Source organism: Akebia trifoliata, chromosome 2 (genome assembly GCF_017979445.1).
Source record: "Akebia trifoliata isolate Shusen 1 chromosome 2, ASM1797944v1, whole genome shotgun sequence".
Lineage (NCBI taxonomy): Eukaryota > Viridiplantae > Streptophyta > Magnoliopsida > Ranunculales > Lardizabalaceae > Akebia > Akebia trifoliata.
In genome coordinates, this window is record NC_141376.1 from 6,348,780 (window position 1) to 6,368,683 (window position 19,904).

At 34.5% G+C, this 19,904-nt stretch overlaps 2 protein-coding genes across 2 annotated transcripts; both read left to right on the forward strand.

The window, feature by feature from the left end:
• The first annotated feature begins 1,443 nt into the window (after window positions 1-1,443).
• Window positions 1,444-7,494, forward strand: LOC147409143 (Phosphoglycerate mutase family protein). Its single transcript, XM_086425856.1, has 7 exons — window positions 1,444-1,642; window positions 1,734-1,854; window positions 2,903-2,953; window positions 3,033-3,143; window positions 4,593-4,724; window positions 6,293-6,368; window positions 7,078-7,494. The coding sequence occupies exons 1-7, from the start codon at window positions 1,458-1,460 to the stop codon at window positions 7,296-7,298; spliced, it is 897 nt and encodes a 298-aa protein (XP_086281982.1). The 5' UTR covers window positions 1,444-1,457; the 3' UTR covers window positions 7,299-7,494.
• Window positions 7,495-9,833: 2,339 nt separating this feature from the next.
• Window positions 9,834-19,072, forward strand: LOC147409144 (alpha/beta-Hydrolases superfamily protein). Its single transcript, XM_086425846.1, has 18 exons — window positions 9,834-10,195; window positions 10,351-10,532; window positions 10,628-10,732; window positions 10,846-10,917; window positions 11,041-11,188; window positions 12,515-12,597; window positions 13,565-13,620; window positions 14,221-14,354; window positions 14,437-14,527; window positions 14,655-14,720; window positions 14,853-15,075; window positions 15,911-16,012; window positions 16,488-16,573; window positions 16,670-16,792; window positions 17,682-17,751; window positions 17,834-17,925; window positions 18,483-18,587; window positions 18,668-19,072. Exons 1-18 carry the CDS (start codon window positions 9,849-9,851, stop codon window positions 18,779-18,781), a joined length of 2,199 nt encoding a protein of 732 aa, XP_086281972.1. The 5' UTR covers window positions 9,834-9,848; the 3' UTR covers window positions 18,782-19,072.
• The last annotated feature ends 832 nt before the right edge of the window (window positions 19,073-19,904 follow it).

The window sequence follows — 19,904 nt, forward strand, 5'->3', positions numbered from 1 at the left end:
AAGCTACTTAAACCTAAACCAATGCCACTTCATTCCTCCAAAATGACAATTCCAATAGAGCCCATCAAATCATGAGTTGTATCCTATGAACCTTTGTCAAAATTGATAAAGATGTCGTCGACATCATCATTGAGATGAAAATCAGGGTTTGACATATAGAGCCTATATGTGTATAATTGAGAATTTAATTGGGGAATTCATTTCTTTTTCAAATGATATTTTTCTAAAGAAGATGATTTTTCCAAACGATATATTCTCTCATGGTTATCCTCACCTTGCAAACTAAAAAACCCTCCTTTTGACATTTTCGCACAATCAAACATTGAAATTCAATTTTCCTTGAAAATGTTTTATGTACAATCACATGAACTCTTAAGTGTTCACACATACTTAATCATATCATTTGGATTTTGTGGTGGCAATTTTTATTACTTTAAAGGGATGGAGTTTTTTGTCTTAGCTTCTCTCTTCTCTATTGTGCTGAGATTTAATGAACTCTTGGCTCTAATGGATCATATTCTTGGTAGGTGCATTATAAATATTGGTGTGTTATAAATGAAAGTTGGTGTAAAAAGATCTTCTCTTGATCTTTAGCTATCATATTAGGAGTTGTTCTAAACTGACATCCTAGTGCACTACGTTGACGTGGCGAAGTGCACAAAATCATAGATGCTTTCACTCATATCTCAACCAAAAAACTTATGCAGTTCTATACAATGCCATGTGACATGTCAACGCAGTGTCCTAAATTGTCAATTTAGCATTTTTCATAATTTTCAAGCAATCTCTAATGTCCTTGATGTATAGAGTAGGAGTCGTGATAGAGTAACATTGAAATGTACATCGATACTCACATTGTTGATGTGAAGGTGCACACATAACTATAGATGCTTTTCACTCGTATCTCGATGAAAAAGCATTTATGGTTTCGTACATACATCCACATCAACAATGTGAGAATTGATGTGCATTTTAATATTACTTCAACATTTTCATAAGTAATTGCCACAATTTTAAAACTCGCTCAGAAATAACTTGGGTGAGTCATCCCAAAATTGAGGCCACCTTCAGAGATAATTGATATGAAATTATGAATCACCAATCATGTTTACTCGTCTGAGATCCAAAATGAATTGTTTGATATTATGAAAACATCAATCGAGTCAATGAAAATTCGATTGAGTCAATTTAATTTATGTTTTTGATGTAACATAATTAATTTTTAGTGAGTTAAATGTTTGTTAGGTATAAAACTAAGATTTGACTAAGCATCTACAAATCTACCTCCAAGCCGGAAAAATTATAAATATTTAAACATAAATATATAACAATAAATAATTTTAAAATGATTCAACTCGTCTAAGAACAAGATGAATCGGACGAGTCAAATCGCTGTGTAGCGATTTCACAGCAAGTGAAAGACCACAAGGAATAAGGATGTATGCGCAGTACGCACCATGCGTAGTGTAAAACCCTGCATTTCTTCGGTCTCTTCGGCACAAAATCCACTATGCTTTAACTTATTCGGTAAAAAAGCAAATATCGAGTGCAACAGAGAGGTAAAAAAGCGATTCTGTCTGCTCCATCGCACAACTCACGCTCTCAAAATGGCCGATTCTACTGTTAAAATTTCCGATTCCAGGTACGATCTCATATCCCGAAATTAGGGTTTTATTGTTATTGAATGTTAGCCTTGGACCTGATTGAATGAACTTTGTATTTCTTCTGATTAGCATGTGTTCTCAATCTGATTGCAATGGTGATGTTGCATGCGATTCTATTGGTTCTGATTATGCGGAGATTATTGTTGTGCGCCATGGGGAAACATCGTGGAATGCTGATGGAAGAATTCAGGTTTGATTTTTCTGTTGATTGTTTTTGTAATTTGCATCCATTCTTGTCGAATTTTATGTGTTAACTATTACAATTAAACCTGATTCCAATTCAATTTAATCCAATGTGATGTGGTTTGCTTGGGATTTGATGATAGTAACTGTTTCAAGATCGAATGGGTGAAGTTGGGATTATATAGAGTGCCAATAATGATCTATTTATGATGACTAATTTGGTCAGCTTAATTGCATTATTTGGGAAATTCCATGACACACGATTACTTCGCCAAATTCTCTTAACTATGTATGAATATTGGTGTTGCTATGTCTTACATTCTTTGATTGAAAAAATATGCACCCCTTGTTTGTGAGATACCTATAACAATTAAGTATATAACCATACAAAGACTATCCAATGTGCACCAATTGCTCTAAACTATTATAATACTAGATGTGGCACTGGCACCCTCTTGGGGTTTAGGGGGTGAAAGAGGAAAAACAATAAATTTGGAAGGGTATTATTGGAAAAGAGGAAAACAAGAAAAGCAATATAGAAAGTTGTAGAGGAGTTTTTGAAAAGGTGTAGAAGAGAAAAGACAATAAAGTTGAGAGTATTCTTGGGAAGGGGAAGAAGAGAAGACAGAGGAGAGACAACCGTCCTCGAGATATATTGTTTATGGGAAATAAATCTTGAGACAAAGGAGTAGGATCCACCATTGTGTTTTATTATATAGATTAATAGATGTAATATAATTCATAATCCTATAATTTTTTTGATAGGCAGCTCTTAATCCTACAGATCAACACATATTTATTTTAGGTAATGAAATCTTATATTGATACTATTCAGTTCTCATTTCCAACAAAAAACAAATATCAAGTAAACTGCCGCGTCCATATTCTATCTTTTGCAGTTTGTTGGGTACTATATTGTATGCCCTTAGATTCAAACATTCATACCCATTCCTCTTCTATATTTTGTAATTAATTGTTCATCTCATATTGTATATTTCAATTACGTTTTTTTGGTATGCACATTGGTTTTCCAATAACTTCCTTTCATTTATTAGGGACATCTGGATGTTGACCTAAATGAGATTGGAAGACAACAAGCAGCCGCGGTAGGTTTAGATTTTTCTTGGTATACTTTTTTCTTTTCTAATGCTTGAGTGTTTGATTAATGCTCTCATTTTCTTAAAGGTGGCTGATCGGCTGTCCAAAGAAACTAAAATTTCAGCCGTATACTCATCTGATTTAAAGCGGGCTCATGAGACTGCACAGATAATAGCAAGCAGTTGTGGTATTCCTAAGGTATGAATCATGAAGGAGTTTGCTTGAGCTACTATTTCTGGTTTATTATTGATGGGCACAATTATATGCGAACTAAATAGATGTTTATAGTGTTTTTTTACTGCAAAAGTAATGAGGTATAAAAATAGGATTCGTCTTAGTCTTACCTTTTTCTTCTATACTTAAACTAAATTCTATATTTCTTTTATTTATTAACTATGATGATCCTGATCAGATCTAAAAGATCAGAAAAATATCTTGGTCAGATCTTTGGTATACTTTTCTTGATTATGTTTGATTTCTCATGCAGTATCGATGGTTCAGTTTGATTCTTAATATTTGCATTTCCTACTCAAATGCAGCCCACTGAGTTCAATAGTTTATCATTCAACGTTTTGTGTAACTTGTTAGCTACACTTATATTTCATTTGCTAATTGGTTTTGCTATCCCTAGTATATGAAAAGTTTAATATTGACTTTCAGACGAGGATTTTCTGAATCAATGTGGCCAAGTAAAATGGAAATAGTTTCAAGGAGTTTATTGGAGCAAGTTGAACAAAGAGTTTTAAGTTTTTCAAAGATTTGTGTTCAAGTGGGAAGAGTTATGTCTTTTGTAATTTGGGTCGGGCGTTGTTGTTTTTTTCTTTTTTGGGGATTTCTTTGTTGTTCTTGTTTTCTCTTTTTCTTCTTTGCTTTGTATGGGGGTCAGCTCGTCCTTTTGTTTCTTCTATTCTCTTTTTAATAAAATTATACTTATCCCCCCCCCCCCCCCCCCCAAAAAAAAAAAAAATAAATAAATAAATAAATAAAGAATCAATAAGAAAGTTACGTGAACGTGGAAGTTGGGATGAGAAAAGGTGATGTAGACATTCAGTGGAAAATGAGATCAAAGAGTACTTCAAGAACTTTTGAAGGGGTGGAAAATGAGATCAAAGAAACGTGAAGAAAATTTCTTACCTTTCCTTTGTTAACCTCCATATAGTGTCACCTTATTTCTCAATCTAAGGCATTTCCTAAATCCTAAAAGCCAAGAAAAAACAAAATTATCAGACCAGCTATCAGTTCTCACATGAATACAAGTTGGTTGTGGCATGGTCCAATAAATATTTTGTTTTATAACTTGAAAGTGTCTTGTTGAGTTTCTGAAGAGTGTGGGTTTTTTATTTAGAATTAAAGAACGTAAGTCACTTGGGTAATGTGGAAGAACTGTTATCTTTGGAAGTTTCTTGGTATGCTTTTGTGAATGTTTTTGTGATTTAGAGCTACTCTTCTACTTTTATTTTCTTTGACAGAAAGATGGAAAGGATCCAGATCTTATGTCACCTGAGCCCTCCTTAAAAAAGAAGAAGAAGAAGAAGAAAAAGATTTAACCTTAACTTCTTCATCTTCTTCTTCTTTTTAAGGGGGCATCTGGAGCCATTTGTTTATTTATTCTATTTCTTCACAGTAGTGAGTTTATTATTATTTCAGGTTATACAAGATCCAGAGCTGAGGGAAAGACATCTTGGGGATCTTCAAGGTCTAGTATTGCATGAAGCAGCCAAACTTAAGCCTAATGCTCATCAAGCATTTATATCTCCCAAAACAGATCAAGAAATCCCAGTAAGTCATCCCCATTCTACTTCTTTTCTACCCACTTTAATTTCACGTTCTTTGAACACTTGGGCCATTTTAGTTTGATAGGTTGAACAATTAGCCACGAATGAATGTTACTTTTTATACTATCGATCAAAAAAAACTTTTTATACTTGAAAAAAAAAAACAATATTGGCATTATCCATCTTGTTACTTGGAAGGTGGCTTGCTTATCTAAAGAAAAAGCAGATATGGAGATTAAAGTTCTTAGCTATTATATATTGCTCTCTTCAGGAAATGGTTGTGGAAATTTTCGGCAAGAGTAGACTTTTGAGGGGGATTATTGTGTCGAGGTGTGGAGAAGGGTGCTAGGGGTTAGATGAGTATGAAAGTCTTTAGTTTTGGAGTGGGGTTGTGGAAGGTACGGTATTAGATTTTTACATATTCTCATGGAGTGAAAGAGATGTTCCTGGAATATTTTATTTATATTGGCAACCTTGTACATTTCCAGCTAATTTAGTTTTCCTAAATAAGAACTTCTAATGCAGAACGGTGAGGGAAGAAGGTGAAATACTAGCAGTGTTGTCAAATGCGGTCACATATGCTATACAGTCAATGTTGTTAAATAGTATATGCAACCAGCACGTGCTGTTCGCAAATAGCATATGCGGTGGCATATGCTGCAAGAAGGAAAAAAATGCATAAAATGTTTAAATCTTGATTCCTGAGTAGCTTTCTTTTTTCTTTTTAGTCTCGAGAGTTTAGAGTGAGAGAGTGACTTGAGTTGAGACTTGAACTTTGAGAGTAATAGTGTAGAGTAGAGATTAGAGAATATTTATAATTATGTAAAAATGTAGTAGAAAATGTAGTGAGATTTAAGAGTTGGAGGCTTTGTGAGAGTAAGAATGAGATTAGAAGGTAGAAGAGATGTTTTAAAAGGAGTATGGGGGGTAGAAGTGAGATATTTATAAGAGAATATTGATTTAAGCTCACAAAAAAATGAAAATCTGTGTACAACGGTCATATTTCTGAGCGTTGGGTAGTATGCCATCGCACACCAGAATTGATCAATGTAGGTCTTTGTTATTGTCTTCTTTCCGGATTTGAATTCTTAGTTTTGGACCTGGGTGCATTGTCAAATACTTTGTTGAGAAGTTGACATGTCTCCAATGAGTGTCTTAAAATAGTTCAAACATTTACTTACATTCAACAAGTTGCTTTTTATCAGATCACTGATGACTGGTTCAGCAATATAATATATATATTCCTTAATTCTCCAAGAGGCTTTACTAGATGCATTAAGATATACCTGCTATAATATGTTGATGCTTGGATGGCATGTGATCCCTAGGCCATTGCACAAGCCCAGAGTAGCCAAGTATATAATTGCTCCTCTATTGAGTTCAAATGTCACATTCCAGAAATCTTTCTTGGATTTTCTTCTAGTTTAGTTAAAACTCAGAATCTTATGTATTGAATATTTTCTGGGAACCATTCTGTGTACTGGAAATAGCTTTTACAGTTTTCCTTATGTTAGTAACCAGTTACCATAATTATGGCTAATCATCCCAAGTCCTTTTTTTTCTGACATTCAGGGTGGAGGAGAAAGTCGTGCCCAACTTTATCAGCGATGCACATCTTCGTTACAAAGAATTGGCAGGAAGCATAAAGGTATTATAAATGTAATAGAACAGAATATCATTTAGTTGGTCGAAAATCATCTTGTTGATCATAAAGTCACTGCAGATTATCCTTCCATGATTGTGTGCCCATTGCACCAGTGCCTGCATTTGGAATTTTATGGTCATCTAGCTGATGACTACACTGTTGGAAAACATTTCTTTACTACATGTGTTAACATAGTATCCTCGTACTCAATTTTTATTACACATCTCTACTATATATAGAGAAACAGACCCTTTGTGAAATTTTATCATTTTACCACCTTTTTTTAATCTTTCAAAAATGTCACCCCCTATACCGTGAACTTATTAGTATACTATTATTTTGCTAGTTTTTTAGTTTATATAGGGCACCCTTAGAATCATTCCTCAAGTTACCCAAACTTATAATGTTGCCAAGCTACTTTATTGCAATGCAACCAACCAAATCTATCATGCATGATTGCATGTTTCCTTTCATCTCATAAAAAGTAATTTTTCTTAATTGAAAAGCCTATCAAGTTTCTGGTTCTAATCGAATTCTCTACTACATTCTTCAAAATAGAGGGCAGCAGCAAACCATTGCTTCTTTGTCTCGAAGATTAGGAAGTTTACATTGTCTGTGTATTAATACATGTGTTTGGTTGTTGCTGCTGGTTACATAGAGAATAATACTGACAACCTCAATTTCTTCTTTGGTGTGGTTTATTTCATTGCAGGAGAACGTGTTGTGGTGGTTACGCATGGGGGTGTTGTGAGAGTGCTCTACAAGCGAGCTGAACCAAGGGGAAAAACTCTGGGAAAGATATTGAATACATCAGTAAACATATTTCACTTGTCAGATGAGAACTGGGTTGTAAAGGTGAGAGGTGATGTGAGCCATCTGAGTGAAACTGGGTTTCTCAAGAATGCATTTGGAGGTGACAAGAATTCTGGTTAGTTCATATAGTATGCCTCCGGAAGTCTGCAAGGATTTGATTCAAATTGGTGTGATGAAGTTCATTTCTAATGATTGGCGGTATAAACATTCTGGCAGCTAATTGCATTGGCCTGGGTAGGAACCAGGTTTATTAATAAAACTATAATCAACTATTCTGGAATAATAAAATTGATATTTTCAATGGCAAATTGATTCATATTTTCTAAGAGAAATTAATGGTCAATTATTATTACCATGACCTTGAGAGCTAACGGGATTATTAATCGGGTTCTTTAGTGCAAATAAATCATCTTTTTTTTTTTTTTTTTTTTCTTGGTTCTCAACTTTCTTGTCTGGTTTGTTGCTTGCACTAAATTCTGGATAGTGAGAATTGTTCTGTGAAAGACGCATCATATTGAACCATTGTTTGCTTTGCTGTATAAAGGGGTATCAGGCTACCTGATTATCTGACAGTCTACAACCTAATGATTTGGGTCCCCATTCTTTCTTTTAGGTTCCATTGACTCAAATGTGAGATGAACCAGTTCTTTTGGCTGGGTTCAGGACCATCTTCTGGACTGGTAATTGGGTTGGGGCTGGGTTATACTGGTTCCTGACCTGTTGGTACAACTAAACTGCCACCAATGCCACAATAGGAAAAAAACATGGAGATGTTCACGACTTCATGAGCATTCATTGGTAAAATAAAATCTTTAACTCTACTCATTGTTGTATTTATCTATTTTTCTTAAATGAGTATTTGCCACAATCACATTTACAATTTAACATCAAAGTTATATATATATATATGGGTGTCGTTCGGAGGCCCTAAAGAGAGCCAAGCATTTTTTTCAATATATGGGTTGGAAGTTTCGGAATGGGTTATTTTTGGTAAGGATGATCTCCTCGTCATAAAGATCATCCTCACAAAAAATCAGTTCATTCAGAAATTTCTAACCCTTATTTTGAAAAATGTTTGGTTCTCTTCAGGGCCTCCGAACGTTTTCCCATATATATATAGGGGGTGATTCATGGGACATATGTAAAAACAATGATTTTTTAAAATATGGGTTAGAGGTTTTGGATTGAGCTGATTTTTTGCGAGGATGGTCATTATGATAAGAAGATCATCCTCACAAAAAATCAGCTCAATCTGAAACTTCAAAAGTGATTTACAAATTATTGGCAAAAAATCAATGGTCCACATTCTAAATCACTTTTAATGGGATTAGAAGTTTTGGATTGGACTGATTTTTTTTTTTTTTCCAGATGATCTTCCCATCATAGAAACTTCTAACCCATATTTTAAAAACTTATTAATGTTACATTGTTTTTACATATGTCCCTTGATCCGTTCCTTATGTATATATATCATACATGCCTCCCTTACAGAACCGTGGGTCATTTGTTTCGGGATATGCATAATCATAATCTTTTTCTTGTGTGTCCCGAGGCAATTGATCTACGGTTCTGTGACGGTGGCGTATGTTAGAGATGGGGTCATATTATCACGACTCATTTCATTTTTGTAGGAGTTTCAAAATAAATACATCTTTTTTTTAAAATAAAATAATGACATCTTTGCTATTATAATAAGAGAAGGCTGAATTGGTATTTGTTCACACCAAAATTTTAAATACCCAAAATGCCCCACTTTTACATTTTTAACCTTTTCTTCGTTCAAAGGGATGACTTCTAATCCCATGGTCTCCTGTAACCACTTTAGTTACTTTTAATTTTTTTAAATTATAAAAATATAATTTTTTATTATTTTATCTATAAAATCATCTTACTTAATATTTGAGCTGTTTAATACTATTATAATGTAATAGCACCCGAACCAAACCAAATCAGAATGAAACTGAAGTCGGCTTGGTTCGTTGGATTGTCAATATTTTATAAACTTCCTTGCAAGTAATATATTTTGAATGAAAAATAAATAAATAATGAACATAAAATAAGTCATTAATCTATCAATAATATAAAAAAAATCTTTTAATTTATCCATAAAAAGAGTCTTTAATCCAATGTCCTAATACCTAAAAAGTAGCAAGTCAGTTAAGATTTGGTTCTATAGAAGCCTTGAATCGAGAATTGAATCAAATTGATTAATTCTTGATTTTTTCAACTCAAAATCCAACCACAACTTATTCAAAAACCAATCCAAAGCTATTGGTTTTCACAAGCCACCTACTAGTAAGAGTGAAGTCACTTTAAAGGTCCTACCATAGACACCATTCGTACCAAAAATGGATAATTTTTTAGAGCTATTGTCACCCTAAGTTTTACTTATTACATTTCAATTAAAACGTTCTCTCTTTTTAGTTTAGATTAGATATCCATTTGTTAAAATTAGGATTTTTAATGAGCCTAATCGTTATTGTAGACAACTGTTCTAACGCTTTGAAATGTCGAGGTAACAACTTCAATATCAAGCTTTAGTGTTTGAACGGTGTATTTTAATCTTTAATTGGGGGTGTGATAAATAATTTAAGGAATTGGGGTGCCAATAGTAAACCTATAATTTTGGCTCGTTAAAAAGGTTGGGACCTAAATTTAAGTTAAATCAAAATGGCTATTATATGGGTCATAAGTACGCAACTGAGCAGGTGTGCTTCGTCTGCGTCTTCGATCTCGTACATCTTAAGTGGCTTAAAGATAAACAACTATCTCCGTAGTTTCTCCATCAAACGCAATCAACGGCAGCAGAAGCAACTGTGCCTGAAGAGGATGGCATCAACAGTATCATCAAGTTCAACTGAAGTAGTGAAAGAGGAGAAGATAACAGCTCCTTATGGGTCTTGGAAATCGTCCATCACTGCTGATGTCGTGACCAGTGCAGAGAAACGCTTGGGAGGCATCTCTCTCGATGGTCATGGCCGCCTCCTTTGGGTCGAGTCTCGCCCCAACGAAGCAGGGTACACTTTAAACCCTAAACCCCAATTACAACAATACTTTTATTAGTTTATATGATTCATCAATCACTCAATGTGAAATTGTGAATTAAATTTATTTTTGGTGGTAATAATTATTTTGATTTACTGATATTTATGATTCGATACAACTAGTTCAGACGAGCAGTTCTTGTTAGGGAAGGAGAGAAACCAGGTGATGAACATATAGATATCACACCCAAAGATTTCGCTGTACGGACACTAGCCCAAGAATATGGAGGTCAGGCATTTGCAGTTTCCGGAGATACGATCGTTTTCTCAAATTACAATGATCAGAGACTCTACAAACAATTAATTGGAGGTTTACTTCTTATTCCTTATATTTTTCATCCCCAATTTTCGTTATTTTCGTCTAATATCCAAGTACTTTGTGTGTGTGTGTGTGTTGATTAGCAGATCCCTCTCCAATTCCACTCACGCCAGATTACGGTGGACCTGTACTTCGATACGCAGATGGAGTGTTTGATTCACGCTTTAATTGTTACATCACTGTAAGAGAAGGTAAGCTATTTATGAACTGTTGAACCTCTTCAGTGCATACTATTCTGATCTTAATTAGTTGTTTGTTGTATTTTGTGCTTCTCATTAATCATTCTCCCCATCGTTTTTGGTAGATCACCGTGAAAGTAGCTTAAATCCAACCACAACAATTGTAGCCGTGAGTCTCAAATGTGAAAATATTCAGGGTAAATATTTCTAGACAAATAATTTACTTAATTGCTTAGTTTCTAAAGGTATTTATAATTCTAGAGATAATGGGGGATTCTGTTGTTCATCTGTTTGTTCATTTTGGATGTTGTAACATTTAGAACCAAAAGTATTAGTTGGTGGCAATGACTTCTATGCCTTCCCACGCGTGGATCCAAAGGGAGAGCGACTTGCATGGGTAGAATGGGGTCACCCCAACATGCACTGGGACAAAGCAGAACTTTGGGTTGGTTATATTTCTGAGAATGGGTGGGTATGATTTCTTGTTTATGCTACATGTTATCGGGCTCTCCTATATTCTTATTTGTACAGTAATGATGGAGAAGTTAATTTTTTTGTTATGGTTTATGATTGGGTTTTCTATCCTCAAGAAATTTTTATAGTACATAATTAGGTATAAATTATTAGAGGAAAATATTGGTGTGCATGGGACACAATTTAACGTTATAGTTCATCATCATCATCATTCTTATTGTTATTATTCATTTTTTATTTTACTTTTATGTGCATTTTTAGTGATTGTTAACATAATGTACCACATACTTGATTGAGTTGATTGGCCACGGATCAAGTTATTTGTCTGAGCCATGGTCAACTGTGCTGGGTCTATTGAGTGTCATTCAATTTTATTTTATTTTAATAATTGAGTTTTGATTTTTTTTATGTAGTTTTAGGCCAGTAGTCAAGGTGTTATTTAAAAGATTCTTACTTTTCTTTTTGATAACTAAAAATAATAATAATAATAATATTCCTACTTTTATTATTATTATCAAAAAGAAAATAATATTTTACTAGTTAACCCTCTTTTCCAAGTTCCCGTTTATTACTTGATCTTGACCAACTGTTTGGAAAATTTTCTTAAACTGTAAGTCTTGAATCTTGACTGAGTGAGTTGACTCCATTTAATTTCATTGACTACAATCTTTTTAGATTATTTGCTCAATGCTTTCTCTAAAATGTAATCTTCCCTTTTATGCTTATATGAAAGGGACCGCCTAGTTGCACACCATCCATTACCAATTGCACCCCATCACTTAAAAATTGTCCTTTGCACTCCATTTGGATGCTTACACTCCAAAATTAATTAAAAAATGTTGCACTCTTTTTTTTCGCCCCAATTTTTCTTCTTCCTCAACCATGTTCGTAGAAGTTTTTGTTCGTTTGGTAATTTTTGCAAGGAATACTTGGCCATTTCTAAACCATGTTTACAAAGTTGCGTGTTTCGAAACATTTTCCGAGAAATACTTTGGTTCCAAAGAGAACATGAGCGAAATAAATCATGAGAAAATAGAGCACGAGTAGAGATTGCAAACAAAGTAGAGCATGAGTAGAGAATACAAAGCTGCGAGAAGATGAATAAACCCTAAGAGGTTATGTATTGAAGTGCAATCACTAGGTTAAAAAAGTGGTCATAAAAAACAAAAAAATAAGGAATTTTTTAACGGTTGGTGTGCAACCAACAATTAGTGGTTTGCAACTAGTCGATCCCATATGAAAATTATGTTCCACTGAACCACATCTTGCATTACCAATTTCTTTTTTTGGTAAGTTATGTTAATATAAGCTTTTGTGCAGAGATGTCGACAAACGCATCTGCGTTGCTGGTGGTGATCTTAAACTAATAGAGTCTCCAACTGAGCCCAAGTGGTCCTCCAAAGGTACTTGTTTTGTTTCCATTACTACTTGAAGGACCATTTCTGCAATCGTTAATGCATTGTAAATGTAATATTTGGTTTGTTTCCTATAATGTTGAATATAGTCATTATGGTCAAAGTGATAAAAAGTCCGTGAAATTGTTGACTTAGATATACAATAGGGTCTCTTAGATATCAACCAATCTTCAATTGCTCCAAAAGTAGTGTACATCAGTGTTTCCATTTCCCGCCTTAAATATTTGTTTTCTTATTTCTTCTGAACTAAGATGTGGAAATGTAACTTGATTTATTGTTTATACCAAACATGAAGATTGAATGAGCCTAACATGGTTGACCCTATAGCTACCCCCATACACATTCACATACTTGCACTACAAAATTGTAAAAGAAGATACCAACATTGTAGACATCCTATTTCCCTAGCTATGCTTGTTTGGCTTTATGTTTAGAACACGAGCATGAGTGTGTGTCAGCACTAATAATTGAGGACAAGCATGCAAGAAGGGTGGGCAACCCGACAAATCGGATTTTGAACCTTCCCATGCATGAAGGATGCTTTCCATTGACAGTTCTTGACAAGAGTCAAACTAAAATGCTTAACATCCTTAGGAGGCAACAGATGTATCTAACTAAAACATTTCCATACTCAATACCTATAGCCTATTTGACAAACATGGATTGAGAGACAATTCCTTGTAGATGCCAGCCCCTAGTGTGTGTTATGGTATTGCTCATGTTTGTTACTCTTGGGCTTCTTCTCTGTGGTATTCTGTTTCTTCAATTGATTAATCATTCCTTAGATACTTATATGAAAGTGTTGGCGTTACTGTTTTCAGGGAGCATATATTATTTATTTATTACAATGTCAAAATGCTACTATGGTGGCTTGGTTATGAGTTTTAGTAAACACTTTGTAGATTTAGTGATCTCAGGGGCCAGACTTAAAATTATTTTGTTTGCTGTTATGCAGGAGAATTGTTTTTCGTTACGGATAGGAATAATGGATTTTGGAATCTTTATAAATGGGTACATTCATATTCTACATTTATCTGTTTTATCTTGAATTGAAACAATATGTTTCTTTTTTTGGTTATAGATAATTTATCAAAGAAAAAGGGCCTACAGGACCCAAAGGGGAGGTTTAGTGAGAGAGGGACTTGCAAAGACCTAAAGGATACATGGTACCAGTGAAGGAAAGGGGAACTAGGAAAAAACAACCAAAAATACCTGGGAAAAAAAAACAATAACCCTTGGACAATATTTTCTCAATGAAAAAAAAAACCCATCAAAGCAGATGCTTTTGAACTCATCGGATTTGGAGATTCAGTCATACGGAAGAAATTTAATTCTCAATATCACCTCATTTTTTTGTTGCCAAAGAGAACTTCCCTTGTTAGAGAAGAGGATTTAATCAGCCAACATGCAATAAGCTCCAAAATGTGATTAGCGAAAATCAAGAAGATATCAAATTGGGTGAAAAAGGCATTCCAAATATGACTGGCAAAAAAAAATCAGTGGATGACGAGGTGATTTATACTTATGAGACTTCCGTTTTACTAAAAAAAATACCCATGCATATTCAGCTCGTCTTTCTGTTCATATTGTCTTCTTTTTTATTCAACACAGATTGAACACAACAATGAGGTCGTGGCAATTTATTCCTTGGATGCTGAGTTCACAAAACCACTATGGGTTTTTGGCGTGAGCTCTTATGATTTTATTCAGAGAAATGGGAACGACTTAATTGCATGCAACTATAGGTCTTTCTGAGATACTCATCTCCAAATCAATCCTGCTTTTCATATGTTGCTTGTAATTAAGATTCTGGATGATGGCATGCAGGCAGAATGGTAGATCATATCTCGGAATCCTTGATGATTGTCAGAACTCTTTATCTGTGCTTGATGTTCCTTTCACAGATATAAATAACATTGTAGGTTCAAAATCTTTTTTATTGGTCGGTTAATTATTTTCAAGTAGTCACTTGAAATCATATAGCAGCACAAATCACACAAAGGTTTGTGATTTTTTTGGTTTAATCTATATATTTTCGTGCACAGATCTCTGGATGTTCTTGCCTGTTCATTGAAGGAGCATCAGCAATTCATCCATTATCAGTAGCAAAGGTGTTACCACGTCAATTTTCTGTATATTTTAAATCTTTTAGTAGCAGAGTTCTGAGAACTGTTAGATACTGTAGAGAATAATCTTTGGTTAGTCTCTCATGCTTTGTGACATTCCACTTTCTGTGCAAGCAGGTTCCTTTAGACGATAGCAAATTAAATGCAGTTGATTTCTCAATTATTTGGTCTTCCTCTCATGACGCTGTGAAGTACAGATCATATATTAGTGTGCCGGAATTAATTGAATTCCCAACAAAGTTCGCTGGTCAGACTGCTTATGCATATTTCTATCCACCGTCCAACCCCATATATGAAGCTAGTCTGGAAGAAAAGCCTCCCTTACTATTAAAAAGCCATGGTACTGGATGATTATTTCCATATGTCAAGCATGACCCTTTTTTCGGTTAATTAAGAATTACTATTTTCCTGAAATATTTTCAGAATTAGCTTAGTTTTTTCCCTTTATGATGCTTAGTATTTGTCTTGTGCGAAACTTTTCTAAGCTATTGGATTTACTTAAAATAAGACAATGTTCAAGATAATAATTTCTTTTAATGTTATATTTGACCATAAATTCCAACATGTAATCAATAGCACAAACATAGCAGCAGCCTTTTGGTCTTACCTCTTTCTTTTACACAAAGAAATTTATTGAGAGAAAATTGTTAAGGTTCAAATCGACTGTTTGTGAGGTTAGGACTGTCAATATGAATTGATCTTTTTCAAGGATCCATTGTACTGTTAGATTGTTCAATATTCATATGGCATATTCAAGTTAGTCTATACTTACTCCTGTTGTATGGCCATGTGAACATCATTTTATATGATCCAACCTTTGAGTGAATTGGACATATCTTGGAGACCTTACAAAATTTCTATCCATTATGAGTTTCTTAACCTGATGAAGAGCTATTGAAAAATATGGACTGTTCTATCCTTGCGTAGCTAGTAATGTTTTAATGGGTGCTTCCCTGTTTGGTAGCTTTTCTATCATATCTGGCACCTCATTGATAAAGTCATCCTATGATCTGAGTTTGTGTTTGTAGTGTACTTGGGACTCGAACTGTGGGCTGTAATCCATTCATCAACCATATATTAAGGGCTTCAGTTTAATAGCGTTCTATGAATGAAATGAACGTCTAACTTCAGTACCACAATCAGATTAATATCATTATTTTGGGCAAATGGTGCAGGAGGGCCTACAGCTGAATCTCGTGGGATATTAGATCTTAATATTCAGTATTGGACTAGTCGAGGTTGGGCGTTTGTGGATGTTAATTATGGAGGAAGTACCGGTCTGTTCTCAAACTTAGTTTATGTGGTTTTACTTGTTAGCTTCCAGGTTTATAAGACTCAATTATAAGTCACAATCCGGAACGGTGTCCCGTTCCTGTAGCAAAATACTGTGTCTACGTGGCACGTGTTTATTGGAAAAAAACACATTGGGCTGTGTGCCATGCAGAAAAACGGCTTGGTTAGGAGCACAATGTGTTAAACTCTTACCAAAACATGCCACGTACACACGGTTCTTATGCTATGGGAATGGGACACTGTTCTGGATCCTGACTCTTAGACTATTTGTTTCATGGTTAGGTTGATATAACAATTATGCAGTGTTCGAGTACCAACAAGAGTTCATGTTGGTGCAAGTGGCAGCCTTGCTGACAAATAATTTGGGTTCTTAATTCACCCAGACACATTGAATGACCAGTTTCATCAGCATTCATGAATTGCATCTTGTACTGAAAGTGTCTTGAATGTAAATTGAAGGTTATGGCAGGGAATATCGAGAACGACTTCTGGGACATTGGGGTATTGTTGACGTTGATGACTGTTGCAGTTGTGCTAGATTTTTGGTACTATTTGGAAATTTCTCTCTCCTTCCAAGTTTGTAATAGAGAGGCATGCTAATGCAATTATTCGCTTAATAAGAAAGAGTTGGTTTTTTAAAGGTGGAAAGTGGAAAAGTAGATGGGGAACGTCTCTGTATTACTGGAAAGTCTGCTGGTGGTTACACGACATTAGCTTCTCTTGCTTTCAGACAAACATTCAAGGCTGGGGCTTCCTTGTTTGGTGTAAGTGGCCCATCCTGCATTTTTGTGAAATATGATACATAGTCTCAAAATGGCTTGAATTCATGCTTATTTTTTATTTTTTATATCAACCTTGAGATTTTCTCCTTAGCTTTTCCAGTGATGAATGGAGCCTGTTGTCACACACTCACCCGTCCCTGCTACTAATTGATTGATTAAGAATCAAGAAACTTCTCTAATATTTGTTATTAAAAGATTTTCTTTTGAGTCCAATATTGTACTAGGATAATTTCTCTGTATAATTCAAAAATCAATTTATAATGTAGTAATAGTAATAGCAGAGTTGATATGGGACAGACGTTCAGCCCAGTATTATGACAGTGTTGGACAACACTAGTACATTGCTTAATCTTCCACAATCAAACTTCTTTTTCTTTTTTTAAAGCAAATGTTGCATGGCATTCCTGTTAATCAACTCTTCAAGTTTTAGGCAATGCATTGGTAGTCAATGTTCTTCTATACTTCTTGTAGTATGTATCTTACCCTTTTTAAGAGGAAGCTTTCTTAAATTACAAATCATCCAACATGAAGTTTTTTTTTTTTTTTTTTCCCTGATACATTGAACCGGCATGAAGGTTTTATATGGAGCAGAAGTTCAAATTTGAATAGAATGCTTGTGAAATTTAAATTTGGAATAGATTTTATCTATTAAGAGGTGGTTGAAACCAACCTCTTTTTAAGTTTTCATGGTCAAGTATGTTACTTTTGGTTACATAGCAACTTATAGATAGGACGTGCTGTGTAAAATGCTTCGTTTTGACACCTTTGCTTAATAATACCATAGAAATGTTTTTTAGTGAAAAAGATTAACATTTTGATTTATCCATTATGAAATAGAAAACTAACCATCATTTTATTGTTTGATGAACAGATAGCTGACTTGAATTCCTTGGAAGCAGAAATGCCTAAATTCGAATCTCATTATATCAACAATCTTGTTGGTAATGACTAAAATGTTCATATGTTTAGTTGAAATCCTTTGATTTGTCTGTTTGTGAGATTCATACTTTCCTTGGATTGCAGGGACCGAAAAGGATTTTTATGAGAGGTCACCCATCAATTTTGTTGATAAATTTTCTTGCCCAGTGATTCTATTCCAAGGATTGGAAGACAAGGTATACAGCTCAATGTTCTTTTGATTTTTAGTCTTTTCTATTTTCATGTATGATAAGGTGTTTCATTCGGCTAAATATTCAAATAAACTTTTATTTGAAGAGGAATAATATCAGATTGATTAGTAATTGGGATTCGTCGCGAAACCAAAGGAATGCATACATGAATTGTGTCTTCTTAGAAACTCATGCAGTGATCTTAGAATATAAACAAGGTCTATCAGATGTGATTTTTATGTGGATATCGTTTTTACACATTAAAATGGTAATCTCTTACCATGACAAATTCCAGAAGTAGAGGCTCTAGCCTGGAAATTTTAAAGATAATCCATTCTTTCAAAGGTGTACTTCAAATCTATGGAAACTTATATGATGTATCCACTTTTACAAGGACCTCCAAGTAAATGAAGGGGCGTGTTCAGATTTATTATCAGATTTTAGATTTAGATGTACTGACTTGATATATTGTGCAACATCTAACTCAACAATGTCTAATATATTAAAAAACAATACATCATTTTAATAAGTTCCAAAATTAACGATTGCTTTACATGGTTCAGATTGTAACACCAAATCAAGCCCGTAAAATTTATACAGCCTTGAAGCAAAAAGGGCTGCCTGTCGCTCTTGTCGAGTATGAAGGAGAACAGCATGGATTTCGTAAGGTAGAGCCATTTTTCATATTATTCTTCTCAAATTTGTTTATTTTCTGATTGTCAGCACTGAGCCAATGTATTATACACAGGCTGAGAACATAAAGTTCACACTGGAACAACAGTTGATGTTCTTTGCTCGTTTGGTTGGGCATTTCAAGGTGGCTGATGAAATTTCTCCAATTAGAATCGACAACTTTGACTAAGCAGTCAGTGTGTAGTGTCCTGCATTGAGTGTACCAGACTTCCCTCAAAATAAAATTAGAAAATTATCCTTGAATACATGTTTCAAATGATAACACTCTATTCGAATAGAGCTTATATCGTAAAGAGGGTTGGTTGTGGGTGAGAGCCAATGACAAATATAAAGTACAAAAATGGGCACACAGATTTCCATGTACTGTCTCGTGACATGTTTTTGAAATACTTATCAGAAAGGGTGTGTATTCATTTTGGTATTTTTTTTATAATCAAAATCAGCTGAATGCTTTTATTTATAGCCTTGTTTATAATTTCGTACAAATGGTCTTTTATTTGAGGTTCCAAAGGAGGGTATAAAAGAAAAATCACATGGATACCTTTTTTGGCAAAAATATGATCATTCAAATGGGTTTATGCCCCTTTCTGGGCGGGCAATTTGGGCAAAACTACCCCTCGTTTAACACCCAAAAATGATTTTTATGGTTTTGGTTGGTTATATACGGTCGAGATGTGGAGGTAATCTGCGTTATACAGCAGACATTAGGCAAAGATGTCTCCTTTTAATTTTCTAGTTGCAAGTTCTTGGTGGCCAAATAAAAATATTAGGCCAGAAACTGCTCTAAATGCAATACTTGCAATCAAAGGATTCAAATAGTCCAAGGCTCAAGAATGAGACATCCGAACGTATGAAGTTGGTCTCTGTATTTCATCCATGATCTTTACTCAACACAGCTTTCTCTAAGAAGAAACAAGTTTTGTTCAAGGTAACTCACCAACTGCTTTATATCCAAATGCATCATGGTGGACCCATTATACATTGAAAGTTTGGTAGCTTTATCATGTCGGCACAAATGGACATTTTACATGGGTCCTATTAAAAGTTGTAACTTGTGGCATGCAGAGGGTTGTGGACAAGCTGTATTTATAGTAGTTGTTTTCAAGTTTAAGGGCATTTTTGATGTTTCGAAGATGCAGTTGAAGTCTAATTGAAGTTGAGAGTTAAACAGAACTCCTAAAATTTACTTTTACTTTTCGAGTTTTTGTTGTTCATGTTAGTTGGAGTTATCATAGTGTTTGATACGGAATGTTTGCTTTGGCCATCACAAGATGGCATGAAAGTGCCCACTA

Coding starts and splice junctions, on each gene's coding strand:
- LOC147409143 (XM_086425856.1), top strand. CDS start 1,458: ATGCGTAGTGTAAAACCCTGCATTTCTTCGGTCTCTTCGGCACAAAAT. Junction 1,643..1,733: donor GTTAAAATTTCCGATTCCAG/GTACGATCTCAT, acceptor TCTTCTGATTAG/CATGTGTTCTCAATCTGATT. Junction 2,954..3,032: donor GAAGACAACAAGCAGCCGCG/GTAGGTTTAGAT, acceptor ATTTTCTTAAAG/GTGGCTGATCGGCTGTCCAA.
- LOC147409144 (XM_086425846.1), top strand. CDS start 9,849: ATGGCTATTATATGGGTCATAAGTACGCAACTGAGCAGGTGTGCTTCG. Junction 16,013..16,487: donor TAATTATGGAGGAAGTACCG/GTCTGTTCTCAA, acceptor TGTAAATTGAAG/GTTATGGCAGGGAATATCGA. Junction 17,926..18,482: donor TCCAAGGATTGGAAGACAAG/GTATACAGCTCA, acceptor TACATGGTTCAG/ATTGTAACACCAAATCAAGC.